General features: G+C 37.9%; 1 protein-coding gene across 1 annotated transcript; it reads left to right on the top strand.

Moving 5' to 3' along the window:
* The first annotated feature begins 618 nt into the window (after positions 1-618).
* LOC132065793 (uncharacterized) lies at positions 619-18,260 on the top strand. The gene is made up of 7 exons (XM_059459330.1): positions 619-846; positions 954-1,070; positions 4,156-4,635; positions 5,017-5,156; positions 5,312-5,432; positions 5,811-5,951; positions 17,912-18,260. The coding sequence occupies exons 1-7, from the start codon at positions 634-636 to the stop codon at positions 17,990-17,992; spliced, it is 1,293 nt and encodes a 430-aa protein (XP_059315313.1). The 5' UTR covers positions 619-633; the 3' UTR covers positions 17,993-18,260.
* Positions 18,261-19,144: the final 884 nt, after the last annotated feature.

Here is a 19,144-nt window from a genome sequence, read left to right as displayed (position 1 = left end):
ATCAAATATCAAAAACCGTAAGACAAGAATATATTAAAACTAGCAGAAATTGCACTTAAAAAAGTGAACGAAACTGCAAAAAAAATTTTAAAATAGCAAAAACTACATCTTCAACTATGAGTTCATGCAAAAAAAAATTCCACAATATCTGTTAAATCTAACAACCATCGTTCATTAGATATTTGTCAAAGGCTTTTGGCAAAATTAAAGAACTAAATATGCTCTATATTTAAAGAAAACCATTTTAAACCTACCCCAAACATAAAGGATCAATTTTTGTCATTTTATCGAAGCTGACATCCCAAATGATTTGGGGGCCATTAGGCTAAACCGACGTAATTGCACGACTTTCCCTTCAAATGAACTGGTCTTAAAAATTTATCCTTCACAATCGAACATTCAAACTTATGCCTAGCGGAACATAAATTCTTTAAGGGAATTGATATAACTTATGGATATTATGATATGTAAATTAGGTCCCTTTAGATATAAGATCGATTTTGAAGGACAAAAATTAAAGATCAGCCCATTTGAAGGATGAAAATTAAAGACCAGAACAAAATAGGGCAAAGTGCAAATGACCCGACTAAATTTAGGTTCAATACAAACAATAATTGGACGTTCATATTTAAAATGGGCTCCGCTTGGGCTAAATTGGGCTTTTATCTTCTGATGGGCTTTGAACCATTTCCTCTCTATAAAATGTCTGATATTATATTTTTTCTCAAGAGATACTTCTTTTCTCCGTCACTGTTTCACTCTGGTTTTTCAATGGCTACAGACAACAAATCAAAGCAAAAAAATGGCAACAAAAACAAGAATAGGCAACGTTATCGTCCCAACAATGTAATATTTCTTTTTCTCTATCTATACATGTAATAATACTGTAATTTTTTGCAAGTTAATTGGTAACTAACTATGATTATTTTCCTTTTTTTGTGTGCATAAAATAGAAAGCAGTGAAGAAAGGTGGATACCCTTTAAGGCCAGGAGTACAAGGGTTCTATATAACATGTGATGGTGGTAGAGAAAGACAAGCTTCTCAAGAAGCTGTTAATGTTATTGACTCTGTATGTACTACAATTTTAATGTTGCTTTCTTTAATATTATTCTGAGGTTATTGTGCCTTTAGTACTTTAATGTGTGTGAATTCTGTTCATTTTTTGCTTATGAGAGTTAATTTGACTTAACTTTTTGCAGATAAGTAAGACATAGTGATTATGTTGTTGTCCCTGAAATTATTGTCCAGTTTATTACTTTTATGTGTGTGTAAAATATTCATTTCTGCATTCTCTAGTTAAATATGTGGAAAACATTCTTTAGGAAAAGAAGTTCCTTAAAAATTGAGGAAAATGACTTCCCTAGTGGAAGGAGGGAAAACGAGTTCCAAAAGTGGCTTTTCACATTGATTGTGTCCTTCCCATCCTCCAACACGCCTCTACCCCCGTAGCCACCATCCCCACCACCCAGCACCCCTACCCCTTACCCCTATCCCTTACCCCTACCTTCCATAGTATTTGTCTAGATTATATACAAATGCTTGTAGGATAATAATTTTTTGCTTATGTACTGAACACAAGAAAATAAGTAAGAAACTAACTTATTTTCCCGGAAAACATTTTCCGTGGAGAACATTTTCCATCATACCGAACACACGCTTAGGCTGATTTATGTTGTTCAGAAATGCAATTTAGATATCTTTGAGACTACATTAGAATATTAGAAGTTGGTTTATTACTTGAATGAACATCACACTTACCTCCCTTATGGACAAAGTACAAGTAACTAGATTCATAAAGACATTTGTTTGTTTGTATCCCAGATTGGAATTTACTCTCTGCAAATATTTCTTTTAGTTCTAAATAGGTTAAAAATTAGTACTGCTACACTTCTTTGTAGCATTGAATTTGCAATAAGTAACAGTTTGATCTTTAGGTGACTGATCCCCTATTTAAAACATGAAGAGAAAAGAAAGTGATTTAAGCTAGTATTTTACTGTGAAAAAAGTTATGAGCTAGGCTAAAAACAATGCCGAAAATGTGTTGTCCAGAAAAACCACCATGTTTGTTGCTATTGGCAGGGACTACAAAAGCAGTGGTGGAGTTAAGTTTCTCACAAAGAGGGTTCAGTTGAATCCCTTTCATCTGAATTTTATATGATGCAAATAGGAAACAAAACATCTTTACTTGTATATGTATGAATTTTTGAATCCCCTTGACATAAAGGAAGTTTAAAATGCAGTAAAGGTGGTTCAAAAAATTGCTTTATGACCTAGGTGTGGCATTCTTGCATTTTTTTTTTTGAATCCTCTTGTTAGGAGTTCTGGTACTTTCACTGTCTGAAAGGATAAAAGGATATTGTGGTGCTTGGTGATCATCCAATTCAGGTTTTGTACTTTTCAAAGTTATCAGGTTGAATCCCTCCTAGAAGATCCAAGTGTCCAAATTAGATACTGAGTAAAATTTTCCATGTCTCCGCAATTTTATGAGAAAATGACAAAAATGGTCCCTTATGTTTGGGGTAGGTTTGAAGTGTCTTGTAAACATGTCCCTGATTAGTTTTGATCCTTTAAGTTTGTGAAAAGTTAGCATTTTCAGTTTTTATCAAATATTTAACAACTGTGGTTGTTAAAATTTAATGGGAACTGTGGACAAAGAAAGATCTATGGGAACTTACATTTGGAGGTGAATTTTTTGCAATTTTTGGTCTATCTTTTGGGGTCAGATGGAATATTTTGAGGCGCATGTTCTGCTATTTTAGGTCTATTTCTGGTATTTTGTGCAATTTTTTGTTTTGCAGTTTTTGAGATTTGATGGACTGGTGTTTCTAGTTAAATCGTTTTTTCATAGTTCGAGTTATATCTAACAACTAGATTTGAGTTTGTAAAATATTTGATGGAGACCAAAAGTGTTCACTTTTGACAAACTTAGGAGCAGAGTTGCTTAGGTGTACATTTCACTATTTCAGGGACTATTTTAAACCTATCCCTAGGGACTATGTTTGTCATTTTCTTGCAAATTTACTTATGCTATATAATGAACTTTTGACTTTATAATGTTTCAACGTCATCCATTTCTTTATCGTTTGTCTCTACCACATACTTTTTGATAAGGTAGTTTTAAATATGTATCAGCATCAAAGAGCATGTTGTCATGTACTAAGAGTACATCAAAAGAAGGGCCTTTACTTTTGTTATTTCACAGTTTCAAAAAAAAATAAAAAAATATCAGTCTCAAAAATAAAGTCAATCATGGCCTCAAGATCGTGAGTATCATATCATGTACATTTGCCATGTTGCTCCAAAAAGATAGTAAAGAAATACCACATGTTACCCCAAGCAAATCAAGGATGAGGATGTGTAACCAGTTATTCCATACTATGCTAGTATATGTTCTTTCTTTTGTTCAATTTATTTCCTGTAAAAGTTGATTCCTTAGTTCTGACCTCACAAAGAAGATAAAGTGTCACTTTGGACCAAAAAAGTGCCACTTTGGACCTTCTTAACGGCTGTTGGTGAACGTGTAGTACAAGCATCACTGTAAATTTGTGTTTCTCCATGTTTCTTTGACTCTTTGTGGTCAAACAAGTAGTTAGTTTTAATCCTGTATGTCCTCAAATGATTGCTGAATTGCAATTATAAGCTTGGTAATTATCTTAGGCAAAAATCAAAGTACAAGGTACAGATTAAACTGTGAATCTAGAGTAAGAAAGAATGGACAAAGTTATTTAACGATGATTACTTCCTTGGACTTCAGTAAGTTGCAAAGGTTCCATGTCTGTGAGTAAGACAAGTTTCAATGCCTGAACACCAGAAACGACAAGCTCATAAGGTAGCCTTGGAAGAGTCTGAAAGCACACTTGTGTACTCGACATTTTGTTCATGGGACTTCCTATGTTCTTCCTGTTATATAGAAAACGTCAAATTGGAACACTCATCATTTAAGAATTAAAAATTGTAAAAGAATTTTTCTTAAAATATTTTTGGCCTCTTTAGTGTGAGTTCTGAAGCCTTTGCTCAGATTTTAAGCTTGGCTGAAATTTGATTTGTGGACCAGTACTAAATAAGAGAGAAAGTTTGCTCTCTTGTTTTTTGATTGGTTTACTGTAGGCTGTGGTAGATGTAACCATGATTTTTTTTTTTAAAATTTCGTGCAGTTTTATGAAGAGCTGGTGCAGGGGACAAATTCAAAATTCGGACAGGGAGAATTATCAGAAAAACCTGTAAACAAAAAGACTGTTTTCAAATATTCTGATTCTTCTAGCAGCGATGATGATGAAGATGACGACAACGTTAATGATGAGAACCAGACCAAGGAGGAGACTTCAAAAGTTGAGCAACATGAGGAGAAAACTGATGATGAGGTTGGCAGCTTAAAAGCTGGTAAATCCGAGCCTGAAAACAAGGATAACATCTCTACTGATGAACAAATACAAGGAAATACTGAGAATAAAGAGGAGCCAGTCGAGGCAACTCATGAACAGAAAGATATTGACGTTGGGGAGCCACCTGCAAAGAAACAATGTGTTGAAAGAGAAGCACCAGAATCTGGAAATATTGCATCTGGCAAGACAGAGGAGAAATCTATTGATAAACTAATAGAAGCTGAGCTTGCTGAGTTGGGAGACAAAAGCAAGGTAAGTGGATATACTTTTTTCTTAGTGTTTCAAGTAAGCTATAACTTTAATTCCTATGCTATGTAAGTCTATTACTTATGGCTATTTAGTTTTTTTATGTATGTACTATGTATCTCTGTTGCACATCTTCTGGTCATCCTTGGTAGAGTGGTAGTTTTGTATTAGATGCTTGTTAGGGCCATTTCTGTTTGAGCACAGTGGAATGCAAGGCCTGTATAGTCTCTCACTGAAAGGGGATGGGATTGTTTTCCTCTCCTTTGGTTTTGTGGTTGACATAGTCCTATTTACTGTCTGAGCCAGTTAACTTAGTGTTGGTTCAATATGGTTCTTCTTACTTGTCTCTAGAACTTTTTTCGTAATATGTTGCTTTCCTGCAAACAGAGGCGTTTTAGCTACCTAGACTCAGGTTGCAACGGTGTTGTGTTTGTTCACATGAGCAAGAAAGATGGAGATCCTAACCCTAAGGAAATCGTTCAACATATGATGTCCTCGCTTGCCTCGACAAAGAGACATGTATCAAGGTTCGTTTATCTGCTTAATTTTTATTCATAGAGCTCTAAAGTATATTTACCATTGGAGTTTATGTCATATAGATTCTAAATATGGGATATGCCAGATGCCATGTAGTTTACTTTGTTTAATATATCTTACTCAAGAATATCATAGCCTTCAACAGGTTCATATTGAGAGTGTTACCAGTTGAAGTAACATGTTATGCATCAGAGGAGGAAATTGGAAAAGCAATAACGCCTCTCATTACAAAATACCTAACTGCTGAAAACGACACTCCGAAGAAGGTCATATTCATACTTCCTGGACCATTGTTTTCTCTGTGAAGGCTCCTCTCTTGGCATGTGGTTGAAACTCTATCTAATGTTTGACATGTATACCTGGAAATAATATTGAAACTTTACATATTACTGCCTTTGTGGATATGTTATGCACTTAATTGATCCAGGATATTTCAGCTACATGATGACCATTATTCTTTTTAGATATTGGAGTTTTGTTTCAATGTTTTTTCATGAAATATAATTCTCTGTAACTTCTGTCGGCTCACGTGTTAGAGATGTGAAAATAGGATGGAAATATGCGGTGCGCATTTATGTTGCAGTTAATTCGTTATTTTTGGCAGGGTGAATCAAGTTTTTAGCCTAATTAATTTTCTCTCACAGTTTGCAGTGCTTTATGAAGCCCGAGCAAATACTGGAATCAATAAGATGAAAATCATTGATACTGTGGCTAAAGCTGTCCCTTCACCTCACACAGTTGATCTTAGCAACCCTGAAATAAACATAGTGGTTCAAATAGTCAAGGTACATATCATTGCTTATAAATGTGCCCTATTGTTTTTTGCATTTCTCTGCCATACAGATAACTCAGGTTCTGAGTATCCCGGATTGGTCAGAACATTTACTATTTCCATCTTCTCTATCTGTTGATATGCAAAGCTGTATGCAAAAGATATTCTACTAGTCAGCTAAGAGCAAAAGAGGAAGAAACTGTCAAAGAGTATTGTCACGACCCATTTCAGCCTAGGTCATGCGGGCACCTACCTTTCCCACCTCGGTAGGCGAACCCTTAACTCAACATTCACAATAAACGAAAATAGCGGAAGAAAGTAAAATAACGTAAATCTCACACATAATATAATGTTAACAAGTGCGGAAGTAAATGAAATCCACCTTGGTCTGGTCATACAAGAGCATCTAAATCCAAATACTAAAGGTCTGAATAATAATACATAAGTAGTCTCAAATCATGTCTCTGAATGAAAAGCAAGACATAAGTAACAGAAAAGCCTTCGAGATCAGCGGATGCCATGCTCACCCTAAAAAACTCAAGTGGAAGCTGAAGAGTCGATCAGCTACGAGTTAGAGAAGTAGATCCGAACGATCCGCTACGCATTCATAAAGAATGCAAGAGCGAAAAAGTCAAGACAAACAACTGATCGGGTAGGCATCATAGGGTCGACTAAGCATAGTTAACACAATTAAGAAAATAACGCAGATAAATAAGTAAACCAATCATGCATGAAACAATATAATCGTAACCGAGTATCCGTCAACACCTATGTATGTATCTAACCCCAATATAATAAGTCTGAGTATATCCGATCCTGAAACAATCACCACAATAGAATCATCACAGTCCAATCATCAACAACACAATTGTCACAATACGCTCATCACGACATCTCACTCAAGTCATAATGCAATGCAAAGTGCAATAAGTGGTATGAATGTGATGCCATGCCATGCTATGCAAATGAGGTGTACACGTACGCACGGACGGAAATATCGACGTCTCGGAAGCACGACCCGGTGTGACTCGCGAGTCTAAGTGCCACCGTCCGGATCTTTGCCAAACGGGACAGACGGGACCAGCTAATCGCTCGCGACAGGGGAGTCTCCGGCACCATCTGGGGACCCGCGGAGCCATGCACTAACAATGATTCCTAATAACATCGGGATCGGCCATAACAACGATGCCCGAATATAACCATCGGACATCGGCCTCTCACAATCACTCAAGAGAGTTGTCAAGTATCGTTTCATAAATCAACGATTCCGAATTGAACCTCGACATCGGCCTCACAATCACTCAAGTAAAAGAGTTTATCAAGTGTCAATTTCATATAAACAACGATTAGGAATGGATCTTCTGACATCGGCCTTTTTCACAATCACTCAAGTAAAAGAGTTTATCAAATATCGGTTTCGCGCTCAATCAACGATACCGGAGCATCACCGGATATCGGCCATGCATGATAAATATGAGAAAATGCGTGCAATGCATATGTCAATCACCAACAGTCGAGTTCAATATCACCAATACCACAACGGTTATGCCAACAACGTATCACATCACAATACCAACAGTGGGTATGCCAACATATATCAATAACTCAAGTACCAACAGTGGGTACGCCAACAATATATCAAGTACAAGTACCAAAAACGGGTATGTCAATCCTATTCCAAATCAGGACAACGAGCAGAATTCTATATCTACCAACTACACATGGCATCAAGCCAACACAATTGAACAATCGACACGCATAAGGGTGGCTAGTCCCAACACACATCAAGGCCCAACCTAAGGCAATATCCAACACCAACAAGTCATGTTGTCTCGACATTATAATCTAAATATGTGACTATACGAAGTCCGTAAACCATAACCTACCTGGACTGCCGAACCGCAACACCAACAAGTCACTCTATCGCCTTGCCCTTCCTCTGAAGCTCAGAACCAAAGTAGTCTAAGCATAATCGAATTCTAAGTTAGAAATCATGGAGAATGATACTAATATTACTATGATATCAATTAGGTCCATTTTAACCCTAGAAATTGGGGTAACGGGCCCACAAGGACGAAACGGGACATTCGCGGGTAAAATACCAAATTGAATCCTAGGTGGAAGGAACACCCTTTTTCTGGTGGCCTTCAGCCGGAAATAACCCCTTCTTTCATCATCCTTCACTGAGTTATCACCTTCTGTGATAGTCTCAATCCTCTTCTTTCTTGTCCAATCAGAGCAGCCTTTTATTTTCCATGGAGGAAAATAGGATATATTTCAATGCAGGTTTCAAATCCTTCGACATTACCAGATGGCTAGTCGGCAGAGACATCTGGTTTGAATGGGTTGAGAGAAGTAACATGATGAGAAGATCAACTATGAGTTTGATAAGCATGAGATGGATATGCTCAAAGAAGCTTCCAAAGATGGGAAGAATGTGATTAGGAGGTGGAAATCCAAGGAGAAATTATCTGAGATCTTTTGTACAAGGAAAACAAACGAGCATGGAAGATATATGAGCATTCTTTTGCTGCATGGTATGGAGAGATCAGTAATTATTATCCCAGAACTGGCTTTAAATGCAGGATGGAAGGAGATAGCATTGAAGATAGAAAGGTTCATTCAATGCCCCAACCAACAGAGGATTGCTGAACCACCCAGATTTTCCAAAAAAGAGTACCCTTATGTCAGTGCAGTAAGGGAGAGTAAATGGCAAACAAATACTCTCAGAGAATCGACAGTCACTTCCAATAAAGGAGAGATACGTATCACAGAATCTCCTGGGGTTAAGGATACTGGAATCTTTAAGAGATGCTTAGTTGGGTCTTTTGCTGAAGGAGAAACAGAGGTCCCCACTCTGTCAGACATCAGGAGGTGGGTTGTGGTTACATGGAAAGCGGTGTTTGGGATTAACATCCACGAAATGGCCAACAATATGTTTCTATTCGAGTTCCCAAATAGAAACATGGCAGAACAGATCTTTCAAAAAGAATGGAGGTGGAAAAAGACCAAAATAAAGCTTCAATGGTGGAACCCTACAGCTGGATGCATACCTATGACTCAAATCGCAACAACCACCTGGATTCGAGCATTGGGAGTACCTCTTCAACTATGGTCTCAGAGGATTTTCACAGAAATTGGGAATCTCTGCGGCGGATGGGTTTCGACGGAAGAAGAGACTGACTTGAAGAATCACATGAAGTGGGCGAGAATTCAAATCTCAGGTGACGGTCAGAACTGTCCCAACGAAGTAGCAATAGAGAGAGATGGCATCAAGTTCTTCATTCCGATATGGGTAGAACAAAAAGTTCGCTTTGAAGTAGTTTCACCGGTGACTGATCTCGGGTCGCCGGAAGATATTGAAGCCATCGAAGAAACCAGTGGTACGAGGTCAGCTTTGGACCTTTGGGTAAAAGAGTTGCTCGTATCAGATAAAGGACAGAATGGCATGCAGTTTTCTGATAGGGCACAGAAAGGACAGAATAGCATGCACTTTTCTGATAGGGCACAGAAAGGACAGAGTAGCATGCACTTTTCTGATAGGGCACAGTGGGACCATGTGAGGTATGCAGATACAGCTGGAAGAATATTCAAAAAAGATCTGGGGGCACGTGATAGGGAGATGGCTTCACATTCCACTTATTATTTGGGCCAAAACAGCTTTAGGCCCAAACTAAAAAAGTGGTCTGGGCTTGATGGTGCTGCCCAGGTCATTTTTAATGATCCAAATGGGCCGCAGATTGAAATTAACTACGACCCTTTAGTTGGTGAAACTAAAAGTGACAAATCTCAGAAAGAAATAGAGACTTCTACACTTGCAGAACTTCCGTCATATGAAGCTACAAAAAATTATGGGGGAGAAACCTCTGTTATAAGCAACGAAGACATGCAGAGGAAGGAAAATATTGAGAACACGATGATAAACCTCGTCACAGGTAATTATGAGATCGAGGCACAAGCAAGGAAAAGTCAATTTATTACAGCGATTAGGCAAGGTGATACAAAGATTGAAGAGTGGGTGCTAGAAGAGGCAGAACCAATTCAACAAGACATGAGTTTAGTGCTACAAAAGGAGGAGAAGACAACTACATGGGTGAAACAACACATGCTTAAAATGGGGAAAATTTTTGGGGTTGATTTTAAGGGACATGAGGAGGAAGCACTGGAATTACTGATGCAAATAGATAGTTGCAGACAGGCAAGAAAAATGGAGTCTGTGAGTGTTTCAAAGAGGCCAAGATTCAAAGGGATCCAGGAACTTAAGGGACTCACCACTTTTGATGTAAATTTCAAGAGTGATGGGAAGAGAGGCAGGGGAAAAGATGGAAATTTTTTTCAATGAAGTTAAAATTGGTGTCATGGAATGTGAGGGGATTGAATTGTGGGGATAAGAGAAGGTTAGTAAAAAGCCTTATTTACAACTGGAATGCTGATGTTATTTGTCTTCAGGAATCTAAACTGGAAGGGGAAGTTAAAGAGATTATCAAAGATCTTTGGGGTGGGAGATGGGTGAAGTTTGCTTGTCTGCAAGCAAGTGGCACTAGAGGGGGAATCTTGATGATGTGGGATAGTAGAGTGTGGAAAGGGGAGACTCTGGAGATTGGAGCATATACTTTATCCTGCAAGTTTGTGGCACTCCTTCAAACTTTTGAGTGCCATATAACTGGAGTATATGCCCCAAACTGCAGAACAGAGAGGGAAAATGTGTGGGATGAACTAGGGGCAGTAAGGGGTTTGATAGATGGCCCCTGGGCTGTCTGTGGAGATTTCAATGTTACTAGATTTCCTTTTGAAAAAATCTGACTTCAAAAATGGAATTGGTAGACCCTCAGTTGCAGAGAGTGTTTTAGAAGATAAACTAAGAAACCATCCAGAATATTTAATTCTGTTCTCACATGAATGGGATGATAACATATTCAGAATATCAAAAACTGTTAAAAGACTGGAATCTGATCACTTCCCAGTTGACTGCAGTCATGGAGTGTGACAAGACAAGCAACACTAAAATTTCCTCCATTGGTTGAATACTGATGGGTTTGTGGAAAGAATCAGGGATTGGTGGAGCTCCTTTGTCTTTTGGCAAACCAGATTTCAAACTGGCTTGTAAGGTTCAAAGCTTTAACAAGCCAAGAAAAAAAAGATTGGACAGAGAAAAAACAGCCAAGGAAACCTGGGAAAAAAAAAGACTCAGATTCTGAGTCAATTGGGGCACTGGATGCTGTGATGGAAGAAGAATAGAAGAAGCTAACAGAAGAAGAATCAGTTATGAAGGCATCTTTGTTAATGGAATAAGAAGAGCATCTTAAAAATGAAGAAATTGCATGGAGACAAAGAAGAAGGAGAAAGGCTCTTTGGCTTGAAAGAAGAGGGATAGGAACAAAAAACCCAGTTTCTTTCATAAGTGGCCAATGCACATAAGAGAAGCAACAACATTGATCAGCTTGTGATACAAGGACTAGTGGAGGAACCAACAAGAATAATGGAGAAATTACTGATTTCTATCAGAGTTTGAACTCTGAGTCTATAGATTGGAGGCCTTCATGCAACCTAATTAACTGTCCTGCTATTAATGAAGAAGAAAAAGCAGCTTTAGAGGGAATTTGAAGAACAGAAGGTGTTGTCATGCTTGAAGCTATGTGTCATGGATAGCTATAAGGGTGATAACTATAGCATCCAGAATTGGATGGGTTTCCTTATCAAATGTTGGGATGTAAACTGAAGCCAGATATCATGGTCACTTTTGAATTTCCACTCTAATGGAATTTGTGGAAAGCCTCAATGGTGGTTGAATACTGATGGAGGAGCTCCTTTTAATCCAGGCAAAGAAGATTTCATTCTGGCTTGTAAGTTCAAAGACTTTAAAAGCCAAGTTGAAAGATTGGAGCAGAACTAGCCAAGGAAACCTGGGATTTCAAAAGACTCAGATTCTGAGTCAATTGGCTCACTAGATGCTGCGGTGGTGAATAGAGTGCTAACAGAGGAAGAATCAGTTATGAAGGCATCTTTGTTGATGGAATATGAAGAGCATCTTAAAAATGAAGAAATTGCATGGAGACAAAGATCTAGGGCTCTTTGGCTTAAAGAAGGGGATAGGAACACCAGTTTCTTTCATAAGGTGGCCAATGCACATAAGAGAAGCAACAACATTGATCAGCTTGTGATACAAGGAGAAACAGTGGAGGATCCAACAAGAATAAAGGGAGAAATTATTGATTTCTATCAGAGTTTGTACTCTGAGTCTATAGATTGGAGGCCTTCATGCAACCTAATTAACTGTCCTACTATTAATGAAGAAGAAAAAGCAGCTCTAGAGGGGACCCCCTATTTGAAGAACAAGAGGTGTTGTCATGCTTGAAGATATGTGCCATGGACAAAGCTCGGGTCTGATGGCTATACAATGGGTTTCCTTATCAAATGTTGGGATGTGCTGAAGCCAGATATCATGGCTACTTTTCAGAATTTCCACTCTAATGGAATTTTTGAGAAAAGCCTCAATGCTACCTACATAGCATTAATCCCAAAGAAGACAGGTGCTAAGGAGTTGAGAGACTTTAGACCCATTAGCCTTATAGGCAGTGTCTATAAATTGATCTCTAAGGTGCTCACAGAGAGGCTTAAAAGAGTTATAGGCAAGCTGGTGGATGTACAGCAGATGGCTTTCATTAAAGATAGGCAAATCATGGATGCCATCTTAATTGCCAATGAAGCAGTGGACTCCAGAATTAAACAAGGCAAGCCAGGAATTTTGTGCAAGTTGGATATTGAAAAGGCATATGATCATGTCAACTGGGAGTTTTTGTTGAAAGTGCTTTCATGTATGGGTTTTGGAAGAAAATGGATCAAGTGGATAAAGTATTGTATATCAAATGTCAGGTTCTCAGTTCTTATCAATGGTGCACTTGAAGGTTTTTTTCCGGCACATAGAGGGTTGAGGCAGGGTGACCCCCTATCTCCTTTTCTGTTTGTCTTAGCCATGGAGGGCCTGAATAATATGATCAAAGTGGCAAGAACCAACAACTGGATCAGAGGCTTTGAGGTTGCGACAAGCTCAAACTCAAATGCAAACATGGAAATCACACATTTACAGTATGCAGATGACACCTTAATTTTTTGTGATGCTGATGAAGATCAACTAAAGATTTTGAGAACTATTCTGGTACTGTTTGAAGGAATTTCTGGTTTACATATTAACTGGAGAAAGAGTCATATGTATCCTATCAATGAAGTGAATAATATGGAAGATTTGACCAGGATTTTGGGTGGAGAAGTAGGTTCATTGCCAACTACTTACTTGGGAATGCCTTTAGGTGCTAAATCAAAGTCTATGAATATTTGGAATTCTGTGATTGAAAAGTGTGAGAAGAAATTATCTAGGTGGAAGTCACAATACATATCACTAGGGGGCAGAGTCACTCTCATTAACTCTGTACTGGATGCACTCCCAACCTATATGATGTCCATCTTTCCCATTCCAAAGGGAGTTATCCAAAGACTTGATGAGATCAGAAGGGACTTTCTTTGGAAGGGTAACCAAGATAAGAAGGTATTCCATTTAGTTAAGTGGTGTGATGTTATACTGGGAAAGAAGCAAGGTGGTTTAGGTGTCAGAAACTTAAAGTTACAGAGCAAAGCTTTAAGACTCAAATGGCTGTGGAGGTATTCACAAACACCTCAACCATACTGGGGAAGAATCATCAAAACAAAATATGGGGAAGATAACAATTGGATGACTAAGGAGGTGAACACCCCTTATGGAGTCAGCTTGTGGAGATCTATAAGAAATCTTTGGCCTTTCTTGAGGATACATTCCACTGTTAAAGTGAACAATGGTGAAAACACTTCTTTCTGGGAGGACAAATGGTTGGGAAACACTTGTCTGAAGGAACTCTTTCCAAGCATTCATGGACTGGCAGTACATCAATATAAGAAGGTAGCTGAGAACTGGACTGCTCAAGGATGGGACATTCAGTTTAGAAGAAACTTCAATGATTGGGAAATCAATACATTGACAGAATTTTTCAAAAAACTGGAAGAATTTAAAGGAACACAGGAAGGAGCAGACAAACTATGTTGGCAAGAAGACAGCAAAGGCATTTACAAAGTGAGCTCAGCTTACAAATTCTTGATCCAGGGGAACCAACAAGTGCAACATTGGCCTTGGAAGCACATATGGAAAGTGAAGGTGCCTCACAAAGTTGCATGTTTCACTTGGCTGTTGGCAAGAGAAGCTGTCTTGACTCAAGAAAACCTCAAAAAAAGAAAGTTCTCTCTTTGTTCCAGATGCTATTTGTGTGGTGAAGAGGTTGAGACAGTTAGTCATCTATTTTTACATTGTAGGATTACAGCCCAGCTATGGAGGATTTTTATCAATCTAAGAGGCATTGTTTGGGTAATGCCAAAAAGGATTACTCAGTTACTTTATAGCTGGGAGGAGGCAGGAGTAGGAGCCTCAGACAGAGATAGATGGAGGATTGTCCCAGCCTGTATTTGGTGGACAATATGGAAAGAAAGGAACACCAGGTGTTTTGAAGACACCAGCAGTGAAGTACAGAAGATCAAACTGAATTGCATTAAGCTTTTTTGTTTTTGGTGCAAGCAGATCTACCTAGATGATACTGAGTCCATAATAGAAATCCTAGGTTCTTGTTAGAATTTCACTTTATGGACTAGTTTCCTGATTTTTGCTATGATGTAAATATGGTTTTCAGTACAACCTATGTACTGATTTAGTCAAATACATACAACTGTTACTTTCTCAAAAAAAAAAAAAAAAAAAAAAAAATGAATCCTAGGTAATCATAACCCAATCATTAGTTGTTGATTTAGCTCAAGAATTATCCCCAAATCTAATTTCTAGTAAAAAACCCCAAATTGGGTATGAACCCTAACTCTCCAAATCCGAAATTCAACGTTAAAAGTGGAAGATATGGGCTTACTAAGCTTAGATTCATCACATTTTAACATTAACATCATCAATTTATCAAGTATAATCTTAGAGAAAAAATTCCCAAAACCCTCCTTCAAATTCCATTTCTAAGGGATTGAAAAGGGAAGGGGAAAGTCTAAGATGATTGTGATTAAAGAGAAGTAAAGGATTAGACAAGGTTTTACCTCCAAGAATTCCTTCAATTTGTCTCCAAGAACAGCTTTCCCAACCCCCAATATCGAGATATGAAATAATGAGGGTCTAAGACTCATTTAATGAACATTCTTTTCTGGAAGGAAAATTGGAGTGGACAGGGGACATTACAACACTGTTTCCTCTTATTTTCTATAAGCACAAATCCGTCAATAGAGGAGATGTGGTCTCCCCAAGGCTGGAATTTGGTTTTCAGAGGACTTCTAAATGATTGGGAAATAGCATGGGTAGCAGAACTATTGACAGTAATTGGTGGATTTCAAGGAACTAATTTTGAGCCAGATAAATTGACATGGAAGCATAATCAAGATGGACTGTTCTCTGTGAATAGATTGTACAACAAGGGCTTGACTGAAATTTCAGGGAGGACACCAGGACCTTGGAAATCCATTTGGAAGAGTGTGGCACCAACTAAGGTGAAGTGTTTCACCTGGCTGGTCTTGGAGAGCCTACTTGACTCATGAAGCACGGCAGAAAAGAGGAATAAACATTGCTTCAAGATGCACATTATGCAAGGAGGCCTTAGAGACAAACAATCACCTTTTCCTTCATTTTAAAGTTACGGCACAAGTGTGGGCATTGTTCATTAATTTGGCCTGGACTATGCCTGAACACACTGCAGACCTTCTAAGCTGTTGGATAAGAAGGGGAGGGAGCAAGAGCCAGAAGATTTGGTGGGGCATCTGGTGGAACATTTGGAAGGAAAGAAACACAGAATTTTTAAAGGCAGAGAAAGTTCATTGCAGAAGATCCAATGGAAGGTCTTTACTTCATTAAGCTTTTGGTGTAAAGAACAATTAGAAGAGGAAGTTCAGTTAGTGGACTTTTTAGGATTACCGATTTCTCTTTCAGTAAAATGTAAATTTTTGGACGTGGCCAGCATACCCTTAATGCTGAGGAATACAAAATTACCAGTTTCAAAAAAAAAAAGACTCATTTAATGAACAGTCACTGCCCGTCACCGCTGTAGCGGTACCTGGGCCGCCCCAGCGGCCACCTGACTGCTTTAGCGGTCAAGCCTAAATGGCTCGTACCGCTTCAGCGGCAGGTCCACCGCCCCAGCGGTGCTGCCGTTGCGGCACCAGACACCAGAAACTTGGCCCAATATTTTCCTTCGATCCGATTTTTCGACTAACTCCCGAGGCCATCTGGATACCTAGTCCCACATAAAAAACGGAGGTCTCGGAATTCCCAACGGAGGTCTCGTTGATGGACTCAACCACCGATGCCTTAATTCCCATTTCCCATCAAACGTCCCGAAATGCATCCGAATGCATTGGGAACCGAACCAAACGCCCACACAAACTCTAAACGACTATCCGGACCTCTTGGAATTGACGGAATTCTGGAAAAGGTTCGTTTGCCCAAAAGTCAACTTGGGTCAACCACTTTCACTTTTAAGCCTATATTTTCACCAAAGTTACCCGACTCCGGTCTAGACACCTCGGGAAGCGTGTCAACGGGTCCCCTCGGGTCAAAAGTGAGCCAACCAATCCTCGGGAATGGGCGAAAGTGCCCAAAGGACTATAACGACCAAACGGGTCGTTACAAGTATCTATACACATTATACAGTTTTTTTTTTTTTTTTTTTTTTAATAAAAAAAACAGTATCTATATGCAGTATATCCCCCAAGAGAGTTTAGTTCAACTGCATGCAATCGAGCATTGTGCTTGAAAGCTAGATTTTACTCTCTTCCCAAGGTCCATGTGGTCCATGATTTGGGCAGTGTTGGCATGCATACTAACCATCTTCCTTTCCTGTAATAAAGTCATCAACCAAACCTGTTTTACTTTAGGCATTACCATAGCCATTTCAGATGGAGAGAACAGCATAATTCACATTCCAGTAGTAGCATTACATATCAGTATATCACTAATTAGGTGGTTAATCTGTTCATCTATCCTGTAGCACACGCCGAACCTTTTAGCAAGGTTCAACTTGAAAAAGTGCTGAGATTGATCCATAGCAAGAATCTCTGATAGGAGATAATTGGATATATCATTGGAAAATAATAAAATTCGCATTGCAGGAAATGACTATAACGTTTTGAAAATATATGCAGTCTAGCAACTAGGTGGCCTCATGCAGTGTAACAATAGTCTCCTTAGTCACTATTTATTTGTCTAGGTTGGAGTTTTTCTGACTGAATTTGATTCAGATGTTTTCTTTTTTTGTTATTCTTTATTTTCCTAGTGACAAACTTTTCAACTGTAGTACATTAATGGCAGTGTAGATTGTTCCAGAACTAATTTACACTTTTTTATCCAATGCCATTTAAATAATGGAACTTCATATCTTACCATAATATCATGCCGAAAGAAATAAAGGACAGCCCGGTGCACTAAGCTTCTGCCATGCATGGGATCAGGTGAAGGGCGAATAACATTGAGTTTATTCTACGCAATCTTAAGTTGCATGCCTTTAGGAGACCGTTTCCATGGCTTGAACCCCCGGACCACATTGTGTCTATTATGCCCAAACAAAATGAGATGCCAAAATTGGGATGAGGATTAAAGTACTACTGCTGAAAAGTCTGTTGCGAGGAAAATAGAGAAACAACTACTAGGACCTGAATCAAATGTGCAGCAATTTAGGACTCATTTTCGGTTTAGTTTACTAAGGTGAGGTGTAAGTTTAAAGAAACCCTTGCAAGACCTTGGATTTTTGCTGATTTTAACAGTGATAAGTTGTCTTTTTTGTATTTCGCCTTTACGTCTAGCCTTATAAGGTGTGGCACACCCTTGATTTCCAGATATATGTCCTCATATCTTTTACTGATTGAAATGTTAAAGAAAACTCACTTGTCTGATATTATTTTCTTCATATTTTACAGACTGTGTGCTTGCTTGGAGTTGTTGAGAAGTACAAGGAGTTGTCCAAGTATAACTTGAGGCAGCTTACCTCTAAGAATTAGTTCTACTGAGACATCATACAGAGTTTCAGTTAAAGCATCGGGATCGAAGAGAATTCTGCTGGGCGCTTTAAAATCTGCCATGTTTTAGGACAGTTTGAAGGAAGTTCTGCATCCAACTATCGATGTTTTAGGTTAGGTTTATAGTGTAATATGGTTAGAATTCCTATACCGAGGGGTTTGAAATTTTACTGGAACTTTATGTTAAAGAGTTATTATGTTTTCAGTTCTGAACTTCTGGCAATAATTAACACAGTTTAACTTTACAGTATTGATCTGTTCCCTTTGCTCTATTGCTTTGGTCTTGTTTCATGTTTCCAAATGTATCTTTCTGTAATTAAGTAGAGCTTACTGGGAATATAAATTAACATAATGACCTGCTATTTTGGGGGAACTTGAAATCCTAGTTGAACAAGTTTTTTCTTTAAAAAGGACAAAACAAAAGCAAGTTTTAAATTCTTGAAACAATTAACTAAACATTTGTTTCATAGAATTAATTTGCTAACTGGATGTTTTTTTCTAAATAATTACGTTTAAAACAATTGTTTGTCGAGGGAAAGTGTCATATGATACATTATAGGACTTTGTGCCAGTTCTTTAATTCTTTCCATATATATTATTACTCCATCGAATTTCAAACTTTCCTTTTCTTTTCCTTTCTTTAATTTCTTGGGGTTTACTTCTTCTTCTTCTTCTTTTTTTTTTTTTTTTTTTTTTTAAAAAAAAAAAAAATTGAAACTGTTTCCCTAGACCCCGTTTTACTATTTCTTAGTCTAGAATATTATGGTTATTTTTATTTTTAGAAATATAACAAAGTGCTTTCCAAGATGATGATTTCCAATTTGTATTTTCCAAGTCTAAAATATGGTAACTCTCATTGTTATGGTAATATTTTCAATTGACATAATAAAATAGAAAAACAAAAAATAAGGAAAGCATTGAGGCGTTAGTGTGTGTATATAAACAATGGAGTATTCATAATATGTCTCTTTAACATAAATCAAGTTAGTTCTAGACGTAAGTGAGTTTATCTCAGTTTTTTTTTAAAAAAAAAAGATTTTACAATACTCGTTTTTGTTCTTTGATTCTTCAACTTTTCTTTTTAAGTTTGATATTTTTTTATATGTTTGCTTGCACAATTTCCTACGGAAATAC

Source organism: Lycium ferocissimum, chromosome 7 (genome assembly GCF_029784015.1).
Source record: "Lycium ferocissimum isolate CSIRO_LF1 chromosome 7, AGI_CSIRO_Lferr_CH_V1, whole genome shotgun sequence".
Taxonomy (NCBI): Eukaryota; Viridiplantae; Streptophyta; class Magnoliopsida; order Solanales; family Solanaceae; genus Lycium; species Lycium ferocissimum.
Note: the sequence above shows the minus strand (reverse complement) of the source record. Positions and strands in the feature narration are given on the sequence as shown.

Coding starts and splice junctions, on each gene's coding strand:
- LOC132065793 (XM_059459330.1), top strand. CDS start 634: ATGGGCTCCGCTTGGGCTAAATTGGGCTTTTATCTTCTGATGGGCTTT. Junction 5,157..5,311: donor ACAAAGAGACATGTATCAAG/GTTCGTTTATCT, acceptor AGCCTTCAACAG/GTTCATATTGAGAGTGTTAC. Junction 5,952..17,911: donor TAGTGGTTCAAATAGTCAAG/GTACATATCATT, acceptor CATATTTTACAG/ACTGTGTGCTTGCTTGGAGT.